The sequence below is a fragment of the Muntiacus reevesi genome, chromosome 1 (assembly GCF_963930625.1).
Source record: "Muntiacus reevesi chromosome 1, mMunRee1.1, whole genome shotgun sequence".
Taxonomy (NCBI): Eukaryota; Metazoa; Chordata; class Mammalia; order Artiodactyla; family Cervidae; genus Muntiacus; species Muntiacus reevesi.
In genome coordinates this window covers 13,538,829-13,551,523 of record NC_089249.1, presented here as the reverse complement: position 1 = coordinate 13,551,523, position 12,695 = coordinate 13,538,829, and the positions used below count along the sequence as shown (strand labels likewise).

General features: G+C 45.6%; 1 protein-coding gene across 6 annotated transcripts in view; it reads left to right on the top strand.

The window, feature by feature from the left end:
• Positions 1 to 12,695, top strand: part of LOC136169828 (putative tetratricopeptide repeat protein 41) — an 83,249-nt gene that overhangs the window by 11,967 nt on the left and 58,587 nt on the right. For 2 of the 6 annotated variants that reach the window (XM_065937979.1, XM_065937970.1), the window contains 2 exons: positions 4,256 to 4,470; positions 11,530 to 11,690. The exons of 1 other annotated variant lie outside the window; for it this stretch is intronic. In XM_065937979.1, coding sequence (XP_065794051.1) covers positions 4,371 to 4,470; positions 11,530 to 11,690 — 261 coding nt within the window. In that variant the 5' untranslated portion in view covers positions 4,256 to 4,370. Of the gene's footprint in view, positions 1 to 4,255; positions 4,471 to 11,311; positions 11,439 to 11,529; positions 11,691 to 12,695 lie in introns of those variants that run through there. 3 more of the 6 variants (XM_065937998.1, XM_065937961.1, XM_065937989.1) reach the window with 3 other exon arrangements.

Below are 12,695 nucleotides of genomic sequence, written 5' to 3'. Positions count from 1 at the left end.
CTCAGTTCTTTGGCTTCTCCAATATGGAGGGAAGATGGCTGTAGCAGCTCCAGGTTCAAGTCCAGCAGTAAATGACTCAAAGTCCTACCATTAAGTCTTTCTGTTCCTGATTAGCGGGACTTGGACTATATGCTTGTATCTGACTCAATCACTGGTATTGTGATTGATGTGATATGATGCTCTGATTTGGCTAATCCTGGGTCCTATGCCACCTCTGGAGGTGCAGGGAGTCAGACCCACTACATTAACATGAACTGAGAGTTGAGACAAGATGGGACCCGAAATGATAGTCTGTGGCTCAATAGGGTGTTGAGCAGTGCCAAAATATCTTGAGTATTCACTACAGCCTTGGAGTTTTAGAATGTCCAAAGACAGACATGTTCTCAGATCCAAGATTTTTCAGTTTCTAGCTGTGTGACCTTGGGAAAATGACATAATATTGGTAAGCCTATAGGTTTCTTCTTCTGATTTCTGGTTAACAGTAATCACCTTGAGAGTAATAACGTATGCTAAGCCCCCGAAAACAGTGCCTGACATGTATTATGGTAATGGGGATGAATCATAAAAAAATGAGTCCTGGGAGAATATAGTATATATTTTACTAAAGCCTGAAGTATAGTTAATAGTGATATTTTTTGACTAGTCTCAGTGTGAACTGCATCCGTCAGTTAATGTTTACTAACATATTCAAGAATCAAACCTTTCTGTGTATTTATTTGGGTAAGAGGCAAATTGTTTCTGTATAGTTTCCTCCATAGTCTTCGATGTTGACTACTATCGAAAGGTTAGCTTGTTTTAGACTTTAGTTTTGAATATGTAATATATGGACTACATGTCTGCAGTAGAAGGTACAGGATGGATGAATTATTAAAAAAATCTTTAAAAAAAAAAGGCTAAATTATTTTTCATTTGGATCTTTAATACCCGTTAATCACCCACATAGTTCCAAAATCTCATAGCTGGGGTGAAAATAGGCCATTTGGGTAGCCAGTAGTTATCATAAGGCAATGTTGAGCTATCAGTTCACACTCTTGACTTTTAGAAGCACCTCTGAGGTCCTTAGAGTTACCTGAGACTGGTGAGTGAGGTTCATGGTGAGCTAAAGAGACCCATTAGGTTGTGGGATCATCTCCAGTTCTGTCTAAGATCTTGAAATTTAGAGCTGACCTTGGCCAAGCTGTTGGTCCTCTCGGTCTGTTCTGGCCCTAACCTGGGCAGCCCAGTTAACTCTGGAAGAATAAGATGTCTTGAGACTTTACCAGGTTCACCCTGAGATGTCCTTTCTCCTGCCTCACATCATTTAAAACAACCCCCTCCCAAACTCTGGGAGATGTAGGTATCTCCAGAGATGGGGGGATATTTTGGCAGTCCAAAACGCCTTGACTTTAACAATGAGTTTAGAAACACAGTAAATTGAAGCTAGAAGGAATCTCAGAGATCCAGTTGTCTGGCTGCCACTTATTTTACCTGAGAGTTTAAGGGACTTGCCCAATGGCAGAGTTGAAACGGTACTCATGGTTATCATTGTATTAGGGCATCTTATCCTAAAAATACACCCCACTTCCTCCCCCAACCATTGCCCTGGATAGAAACACATATGCTATGAGATTGAATTAGGTAACTTAGACTTAGCTAACAATCTAAAAATATAAGAGGATATATGTAGCAAATCCAGTTTGTTTTTTTTTCTTTTGCCCTGTTCATTGTGAGGTCGTGAAATAACTTGGAATCCTAAGTAGGACTTCAGATACAAGTAGCATTAAGAAGATTAAATTGCTTGCCTGTAGCTTCCTTGCATTACAATGTAGAGTGGGTTATGAAATAGTGTGCTAACATAGAAAGATGGTGGTAGGGACACAGAACACTTCCCTGGGCATTCATAATAACCATGTGAAATGGAAAATGCTAAACTACGAATCTAAGACATTATATCTTTTTGTCTTTATATCTTTTTTGTCTCTAAATATATCTTTTTGTCTCTAAAGACTTTAAGCACAACTTTGAACGTTTCTATCATGAAGAGTTCACTGAGAAATGCAAGGAAGTGTTTGTTATTTCCAAGGAGTCTAGCAGGATCTTTGAAATCTTGGAAAGATTTGCCTTAAAGGATATGGAATCTGATTTGAACAGTCCTGCAGCAGGCTCCAGCTTAGACTCTGTTCTCAGGTACGACGTCAAGAAATCCCAAGCAAAGCAGTCGGACTTTAGTGAATAGACTTCCCCAGTTTGGAATACCTTCCTTCCCTCCCCCTTCCTACCCCTGCCTGCAAGACAGGCTTCCTAAAAGCCACCCCCGGCTTAGAATCCCCTCATCAGAACTCACTCTGCAACTGCTAAATTTTCCTGACTGTTTCAGTTTCTTTCTTCCAGTCTCCTCAAGAAGATTATAAGCCCTGGAAGACAGAGAGCTCGCCTTCTGTTTTAATCCCATAGTCCAAAGTTTGTCTAAGTCATTCCTGACAATGATGAAATGATTTTAAGGGGAAAAGTTGGATTAGGAAACATGAATAATGCATCTGTACAGTATTGCATAATTTACAAAGAACTTCCACATACATCATCAGTTCATTATTAATTACATTAAGATATTCAGCCAACACTTATTAATGGCTGACTATGGGCCATGGCTTTGTGTTTCTGTGTAAGGAATTGAGTTATCTTACCCAAAGTTTGCGCTTCTTCACTTTTTTCAGTGTCCTCTTCATTCAGACAAAGAAACCACTTGCAGTGCAGGAGACCCAGGTTTGATTCCTTGGAAGGGAAGATCCCCTGGAGCAGGGACAGGCTAACCACTCCAGTATTCTTGGGCTTCCCTTGTGGCTCAGCTGGTTAAGAATCTGCCTGCAATGTGGGAGACCTGGGTTCGGTCCCTGGGTTGGGAAGATCCCCTGGAAAAGGGAAAGGCTACCCATTCCAGTGTTCTGGCCTGGAGAATTCCATGGACTGTATAGTCCGTGGGGTCACAAAGAGTCAGACACGACTGAGCGACTTTCACTTCACTTCACCCAAAGTTTGCACTCCTTCACTTTTTTTCAGTGTCCTCTTCATTCAGACCCCCATGTCTTTTCCTTTTCTGGGTGGTGATGTATTCTCTTCACCACCCGCAGGCATGAAGAGGCTGGGGCATGAAGAAAGAGCTGGGGTTGTCTGTGCTGTCCTTCCCAGTTTCAACCCTAGAAATAGGGAGATTCCTTGGACTGTTTTATTTCTTCTATCCTCATCCTCCAGTTCTTACCACAGGTATCATTTATCCTGTGAGGGTTTCAGGATTTGAGATAAACCCACAGTGGCTCAGGGCTGTGCTCCACCATCTCTGCCCCAGTCTCAGCACCCACTGTGACCTGCAGAGCTCCCAACGTTCTTATGATTCTGGGAACCCATGCCAAGAGGAAGACAGTTTGTTTGGTTAAAACAGCATGGCACTCGGGGACTTCCCTGGTGGTCCAGTGGCTAAGACTCTGCAACGAGGCAAGTTATACTGTGCTCATGCCAGTTCAGAGAAGTCATGTTTATTCATTACTACAAGCCAGAACACCCCTATGGAGCAGCCGGTCACTGCTCACCAAGTCACTGACAACTGCAGTCATTTTGTTGCATTTCGAATGTCATGGTCATCAGGATTATGGGAATCCTTGGCGTATGAGTGTTTTGATTTTTTATTCTCTCTCCTGACGGTGCAAAGTCTCCCTTCCGGGATCTTTGGGCAGGTTGGGCCCTTGATGTAACCCCAGGTTCATGTTGGACAACCCTAGAGTCTATGGTAGTTGGAGGAGGCTTCCAAAGTTACCATCTTTCCACTCTCCTAATTTTATATAGGACAGAGCCGAACCCAGAGAGAGAATGACTTGTTTGGAAGCAAGTGAGTTCACAGTGGAGAGACTGGAATTTCTTCTAACTTTTAAAAGATTGGATTATAATTGCTTTACAATGTTGTGTTAATTTCTGCTGTACAATGAAATGAATCAGCTATATGTATACATCCCTGGAGAAAGAAATGGCAACTCACTCCAGTATTCTTGCCTGGGAAATCCCATGGACAGAGGAGCCTGGCGGCTACAGTTCATGGAGTTGCAAAGAGTTGGACACGACTGAACACACATGCAATGTGTATACATATTTTCCCTCCCTCATTAATCCCTCCCAGAGAGATGAGAATTTCATGCCTCTCAGAGACAGATGTATACAGGAAAAATTTCCCTCCCTCCCTCTTTTTTGGTAGTTATTCTTGACTACATTTCCCCCGTTTGTTTTTCAGAATAAATCCTCTTCCAGCTTACAAGTCTATTTTGCTGTTGTCTGGAGAACGTGGTTGTGGCAAGTCCACTCTGCTCGCCAACTGGGTGAACTATTTCAAGGAGAAATACCCGAACATGTTGCTGATCCCTCATTTCGTGGGCAGCACTTGTGAAAGCAGTGACATCATGTCCGTGATCCATTACTTCATCACAGAATTGCAGTACAAACACTATGGTAATGGAATCAGACTTTGAAATTCATTCAGAAAAATTTTCTTTAAAAGTGATCTTTCTGTCTTCTGCCCATGAGGCTATTTTCCTCTTGTTCCAATCGAAACCCTTATATAGTCTTGCCTATGTATCCACCCACCTCTTCTGCTCTTAGAATTGTTTTTCTTCCTTTCTTTCTTCTTTCCTTCCCCAAATGTGAACTGAGTGCCTTATACGCCAGTGGGAATACAACCATGAAAAAAATGGACAGAATACATTAGCCTCGTGGGGTTTTCCTGTTACTGGAGAGCGAAGGGGACAAAGAGTTAATGACTAGAAAATATAGAATGTTTGAAGGTGGTTAAGTTCTATGAAGAAAAATAAATCAGAGAAAGAAGTAGGCAGTGTGTATGTGTAAGGATTTCAGGACTTAAAAGGTATCATCTGGGCAAGCTTCACTGAAAAAAGGGACATTTGAATAAATACTTGAAAGAGGGAGCCAGGCAGATTATCTCAGGGAGAACATTCCAGTCAATGGGAACAGTTGCAAGGGCTCCAAGGCAGGATGTGCCTCTCAGCTATTGCTCAGGCTCAGTTCAGTTCAGTTCAGTCTCTCAGTTGTGTCTGACTCTTTGCAGCACACCAGTCCTCCCTGTCGATCACCAACTCCCAGAGTTTACTCAACCTCATGTCCATTGAATCCGTGATGTCATCCAACCATCTCATCTGCTGTTGTCCCCTTCTCCCTTTCCCAGCATCCCTTTCTCTTCCCTTTTCAAATGAGTCAGTTCTTCACATCAGGTGGCCAAAGTATTAGAGTTTCAGCTTCAACATCAGTCCTTCCAATGAATATTCAGGACTGATTTCCCTTAGGATGAACTGGTTGGATGTCCTTGCAGTCCAAGGGGCTATCAGGAGTCTTCTCCAACACCACAGTCCAAAAGCATCAATTCTTCCGCACTCAACTTTCTTTATAGTCCAACTCTCACATCCACACATGACCACTGGAAAAACCATAGCCTTGACTAGACGGACCTTTGTTGGCAAAGTAATGTGTCTGCTTTTTAATATGCTGTCTAGGTTGGTCATAATTTTCCTTCCAAGGAGTAAGTGGCTTTTAATTTCATGGCTGCAGTCTCCATCTGCAGTGATTTTGGAGCCCTCCCCCCAAAAGTCTGCCACTGTTTCCATTGTTTCCCCATCTATTTGCCATGAAGTGATGGGACCGGATGTCATGATCTTAGTTTTCTGAATGTTGAGCTTTAAGCCAACTTTTTCACTCTCCTCTTTTACTTTCATCAAGAGGCTGCCATAGTTCTTTGTTTTCAGCTATTGCTCCTCCCATTCAATTCAGTAGCTCTCTACTAAGCATGTTTACTCACTTATTCATTACAAAGTATTTATTGGTTGCCTGTTCTGTGCCTGTCATTGGTTTGGGTTCTGGGGACATAGCACTGAGTCTGGCAAATAAGGTCATGACTCCCATAGGTCTAATGTTCTGTTGAGAAAGGCAGATAACCAATAATTAAGAGATGTTTCAAATAATGGTGAATGCCGAGCAGAGTGATGTGCTGAGATGATGGGCTGGCTGTTGAGGCTGAGTGGTTAGGGGCTGTCTCTGTATTAGTTGGAATGACTCTGGCTGCTGTTTATACAGCCGATTTCAGTGGTTTCTCGAGGTTTATTTCTAGCTCGTGTTTGTGTTAGTCACTCAGTCTTGTCAGACTCTTTGTAACTCCATGGGCTGTAGCCTCCCAGGCTCCTCTGTCCATGGGATTCTCCAGGCAAGAATACTGGAGTGGGTTGCCAGTCCCTTCTCCAAGGAATCTTCCCAATTCAGGGATCGAACCCAGGTCTCCTGCACTGCAGGCAGATTCTTTACCGTCTGAACCATTTCTAGCTCATGCAACAGTGAAGTTCAGGGTTCCTAGTTAGAGAACGAGTGGCTTTTCCTCATGTGGTGGTTTGGGGCCACAGGCTTTTTCCATCTTGAGGCTGTGTCATCTTCTAGGGTGTCAGAGTCGTCTGCTTTTGGCTAGAGGAAGAGTGGAAAAGGCACACCTTTCCTTGAAAGTCTTGGCCGGGTAGTGAGATGAGTCACTTCCACTGCCATTCTTTTGGCAAGAGGTCAGCCGCCCTGGGCTCCCGTGGCCACACTGGGAGCCGGGTAGGAATGGAAAGCTACCCCCAGCGTCTTTAAGGGGGAACATAAACTTTGACAGGACAGGCTGCCATCTCTGCTGCACTCTCGGGAGATCTCACAGACAAGAAGGAGCCAGCCATGCGGAGATCAGAACACTCCAGATAGAAGGGACAGCTAAGGTCGCTGAGCGGGAAACAAAGTGGAGTGAATCAGAAAGGGAAAGAAGGCAGTGTGTCTAGACTCGGGGCGGGGGGAGGGGGAACGAGGGGCGTGCATCCAGCGATGCAGGATGAGATAGAGGACGGGCCACTTTGTATCTGAGTTTTGTAGAACAGGATCTTGGGTTAGATTCTGTTGTGTGCAGTGGGGGGCCAGTGGAGGATTTTGAGCAGGGGACTGGCATGATTTGGTTGGTGTTTTTCAAAGCCCAGAATCATCTCCTGTGTAGGAACAGGTGCGGGGAAGCAGCTCAGTGGCACTGACGCTTGTCAGAGCCCATCCCAGTGGTCCAGGTGGGAGAGGCGGTAGCTCGGGAGAGGGGAGCAGTGGTCCCGGTGGGAGAGGTGATCGCTCGCTCGGGGGGAGGGGAGCAGCCAGGGGAGGGATGGGAGCACACGGGGGAGTTAGACGTGGGAATTGCAGGATAGGGAGAGATTGCGGATTCTCCTAGCTTGTGGCTCAGGGAGACTAGGTGGACGGTCAGGGCGGCTCACTGAAATGGGGCAGCATTGATGGGGCAGCAGGTCTCGAGGGTGACCAAGAGTCCTGCTTTGGCCAGGAGACATTGGAGATGCCAGGCTTACATGGCCAGAGAGAACAATCCTATGGGGTCCACCTCTGTTCTAGGAGCAGCTGTGGAGCCCGACGGCTTCTATTAGCTGGGAGACCTAGGCAAGTTATTTTAACTCTCTCTGGCTCAGTTTTCCCATTTGTAAAATATGGATAGGAAGAAAAAAGATGTCTTACAGGTAGTTGAGAGAGTGAAACAGACACTTAACACAGTGCTTGGCATAGAGTGCTGGGCTCTGCTTAGTCACTCAGGCCTGTCTGACTCTGTGAGGCCCCGTGGGCTGCAGCCCGCCAGGCTCCTCTGTCCATGGGGATTCTCCGGGCAACAATGCTGGAGTGGTTCGCCATGCCCTCCTCCAGGGGCTCTTCCCATTGCAGGGATGGAACCCAGGTCTCCCGCACTCCAGGTGGATTCTTTACCATCTGAGTCACCAGGGACGCTCAAGAATACTGGAGGGTGGGTAGCCTACCCCTTCTCCAGGGGATCTTCCCAACCCAGGAATTGAACCGGGGTCTTCTGCTCTGCAGGCAGATTCTTTACTGGCTGAGCTACCAGGGAACCCGAAGCCCCAGCAGATATTAGATATTATTATTATCATCATTAGGTGCCTCTGTGTATTTGCATGTTTGTATGTGTCTGACCCTTCCTGCTTTGGAGACTTCATCCCTTCTCACCCGAGGCTTGTACCCACATGAGCCTCTGGGTACTGAGTGAGCGTCGGGGCCCTGGGTGAGTTTTGATGGGTGTAGATCCTCTCTGGATGAAGGGACAAATATGTGAGCTTCCTTCTGTGTGTGTGTGTGTAGGGGTGTATGTGAGTAAATAAAGCGAACATGTGGGCGTGAGTTTTTAGTGGCTGCATTTCTCAGAGTGTGCTCAGTGGGTAAAGTCAAAATCAGCAACAGCAGGTGTGTCTGATTCTGAGAAAGCTACTAGTGCCACTTAGGCTCAGCCCAAAGGTGTTCATTCTGGCAAGGCTGATGATAGATGCTCAACTGTACACATGCAGTTGTGATTTTATTCCCCAAATAAATTACTATTTTCTTGAGTGTTTTTTTAGGTATGGAAAGCACCTAATAAAAACAGCTGCTGTCTTTCAAACAAACAAATCTTTAAGCTGACAAGCAGAATAAATTCATTAACAGCCTGTGAACACTTGACAATCAGGCACCCCCTCTCTTGTTAACAGGAAGGCAGTGGTTCTGGACTTGACCCGCCCGGATTTTCAGTTCTGGCTCCACTGTTTACTAGCTGTGTGATCTTAGGCAGTTCACTTAAGCAATCTGTGCCTCAGTTTCCCATCTCTAAAATGGGGACGGAAATAATAGTACCTACAGAAAGCTGTGTCAGGGTTAACAGATGATACATGTAAAGAACTTAAATGGGTCCTTGGCACAGTTTGCTGTTATTGCTTTTGTTATTATTCCTCACTGAGCTAGAGAAAGAAGCAGGGAGTGGGGGACCGCTGAGGGAAAAAAGAAAGTCCTATTCACTAACCAGACTAAGGGGAGCAAGGATGGAAAGCAAGAGAGTTGGTAGCTGTTCTCCAGTGTCTCCATGGTAAAGAATCCATCTGCAGCGCAGGAGATGTGGGTTCAATCTCTGGGTCAGGAAGATCCCCTGGAGAAGGAAATGGCAACCCACTCTAGTATTCTTGCCTGGGAAAATCCCACGGACAGGGGAGCCTGGCAGGCTACAGTCCGTGGGGTCGCAAAGAGTCAAACACGACTGAGCACGCATGCTTGCTACAGAGAAGCCCGGGGGAAGCCAGGATGAGCAGGGCTGGCTGGCTCCAGCATCATTTAGCATCACCACCTTGGCTCAGAAGCTGGTTTTCACCTGGGGGTGGTGGATGTGGGTAGATGAGAAGCCACTTCTGAGAGCACAGCCAGGCCTGAGAGGTCACATGCAGATTCAGGCAGAGAGCATCTTCTTGTACCCAACTCAGCTGTCCGAAGCTGCAGTGCCTGTGTGGGCTGTGAGCCCTGCCCTCCCTCCCCATCGTGGGGATGCTAAAACTCCCCTGGGTGAAGCTGACATTTCTGCTCCTCCATCCCCACCCCTCCTGGCCAGGATATAGTGATCTAGCAGAGAACTGCCCACCGTGGCCAAGTCTCCGACCCAAGTGCCCTTGCCTGCTAGGCAGCTGCAGCTGACGTCCCCCTCATGACAGGCTTCATAGAAGGTCAGAGAAGAGCCTCCGCCTTTCCTCTTTTCATGGTTCCTCACCGTATTACTCTGGACCCTGGCAGCAGCCCTGACTAATAAGGAGTTCCTTTTATCAAAGGCTTGCTGGGTGCCAGATGCTGTGCGGAGGGCTTCATCAACATCTCATTGTTTTTCCCCAAGAGGTCTTTGTTGATGTTAGCACAGTTATGCTTCTGTGTAATACAGTTACCCTCCCTGCTTGGACAAAATAGGGTAAATCTTTTAAAAATTAATTAATTTTTGGCTGTGCTGAGTCTTCGTTGCTGCCCCAGGGATTTCTCTAGTTGGTTGTGACGTGTGGGCCTCTCATTGCAGCGGCTTCTCTTGTTGCGGAGCACAGGCTGTAGGCACGTGGGGTTGAGTAGTTGCAGCGCGTGGGCTCAGGATTGTGGCTCAAAGGCTCTGGAGCACAGCCTCGGTAGTTGGGGCGATGGGCGTGGTTGCTCCAAGGCCCACCGGGATCTTCCCGGATCAGGGATCGAACCTGTGTCCCCTGCATTGGCAGGTGGGTTTTTAAATAGATTAAATCTTCATATACCCAAGAAACTTAATCCAGTCCAGTTTCTTTGCATAACTTGACTTCTAGATCCTAGCAGGTCTTAATTTCTTTGAAAAATATTGGTTTTGAAAATTAAAAGCTAGGCAGAAATTGTATGTCACAGAGTGCCCTTAGAGTGTGAGGTAGGTGATTACTGTTTGGGGTTGCTGCTCGTGTGCTGGTTAATCACATCCTGCAAGTTGGTCCTCTCAGATTACTTCCTTTAGTCTTGGCTGATTCATAACTTAGTTCTCCCTAGTAATCTCCAGAATCCAAGGTCTGGAGTCCATTGCTAAGGGCAGAGCAATATAGGATCAGTTGTGTTAGGTTCCAAATGAGCCAGGACCAAAGAAACTAGGTGGTGGGTGGGAGATACTGTGTGTGTGTGTGTGTGTGTGTGTGTGTGTGTCTGTGCGCGTGCACACAGCTGGGCCCCCAGAGTGGTGGCTGTGTCCCCTAAACAGGAGTCCATTGCTAAGGGCAGAGCAATATAGGATCAGTTGTGTTAGGTTCCAAATGAGCCAGGACCAAAGAAACTAGGTGGTGGGTGGGAGATACTGTGTGTGTGTGTGTGTGTGTGTGCGCTCGCGCACACAGCTGGGCCCCCAGAGTGGTGGCTGTGTCCCCTAAACAGGAGTCCATTGCTAAGGGCAGAGCAATATAGGATCAGTTGTGTTAGGTTCCAAATGAGCCAGGACCAAAGAAACTAGGTGGTGGGTGGGAGATACTGTGTGTGTGTGTGTGTGTGTGTGTGTGTGTGTGTGTGTGTGTCTGTGCGCGTGCACACAGCTGGGCCCCCAGAGTGGTGGCTGTGTCCCCTAAACAGGAACTGATGTTAAGGGGGTGCAGAAGCTTCACAGATCACATAGGCTAACTTCTCTTTCTTCCCATCCAGTTCTTTGTAACATGATCAATTTTTGCGTTTTGGAAAATGAGAGTAACGCTTTGGATCATACATAATATTTTTTATATAAAATCCTGAAAATATGTAGGAGACATGTGGTGGTAAATATCATTACCCCTTAGGGTTGAATATTTTGAGGCTGCTAATCACACATATGGCCTTCCCAGGTGGCTCAGTGGTAAAGAGCCCGCCTGCCAATTCAAGAGACACAGGATACTCGAGTTCGATCCCTGGGTTGAGAAGATCCCCTGGAGAAGGGAATGGCAACCCACTCCAGCATTCTCGCCTGGGAAGTCCCGTGGACAGAAGACCTTGGCGGGTTACAGTCCACGGGGTCGCACGGAGTCAGACCTGACTGAGTGCCTGGGCAGGCACACACCGTCCCACATACCTGTGTGTGTCACACAGCTGTGAGTAGCACTCACTGTTCCCAACCCATTAACATATTTTAGCAGCAATGGAAACATTTTCACCTAATTTGAGCACATTTCTATGCCGTAGGTACCCAGCTTGAAACTGATATTCTCAATGAAGAGGCAAATATCTTGACCTTTTCACTTCTTGTAGAAGTGTTCATTGCTTCCATCAATGTAAAGCCATGTATACTTGTACTGGACGGAATTGAAGAATTGGCTGGCATTTATGGAGTTTCAGGAGAGAAGGTAATCTCTTTTCAAAGTAATATCTATTTTATTCTTATTTAATAAAAAGAAAGCCCCTTAATTTATTTTTTTGAGCTTTTTATTTTGTATTGGGTGTAGCCGATTAACAATGTTGTGATAATTCCAGGTGAGCAGAGAGGGGACTGAGCCATACACATACACGGAGCCATTCTCCTCTCACCCCCGCTCCTCCAGGCTGCCACATCACACTGAGTGGGGTTCTATGTGCTACACAGTAGGTCCTTGTTGGAGAACGGCTTAACTTAGAATGTACATAATACCATTCCCTTATTGCATATCTATGGTTATGGCCAATGCTGCTTCTAGTTACTTCTGAATATTTTGCGAAACAAATACTACATGACACAATGAGCCGGGCACTATTCTCGAAACTTTACAGATACTTGCATTGAATTCTCACAACAATCCTTGATAGACTGGGATCGTCACCCCCACTTATGTAAATGGGATTGGACTTGGAGATATTAGACAGCTTGCTGCAGGTCCTAAGGTGATGGTGGGGTTGGAATTCAAGCGTGGGAAGCCTGGTTCTAGAAACCGGCCGCTACTGCTGCACAGTTCTGCCCCGCTGTTTTATGCTCAATCAGACATTTATTGGCCCCCTGTTATATTCTTTAGGTTGTATATTTTGATTTCCCTTACCCTGAGTTTTTCGTATATCAAATTCTATCAGTCATTTGCTATCTTTAGTTTTTCTTCTGTTTGAAGTGGTATTGGATCATATTAGTCATTCCTCTGTGAAGCATTTTCTCTAAAACTTATACATGCATAATTATAAATTATGTAATTCATGTGTATTTCTCATAGAACATATAACAAAGAAGCAGAAAACAGAACATTAAATATCCTCATAGCCTCACCATTGTTAAACCTTCTTTTTTCTATGGATGGCTGTATACACATACATATGCTTATATAAATGAAGTTATATACCGTATTATTTTGTAATCTGCTTTTTAATTCAGTACATGGAGACCACCATAC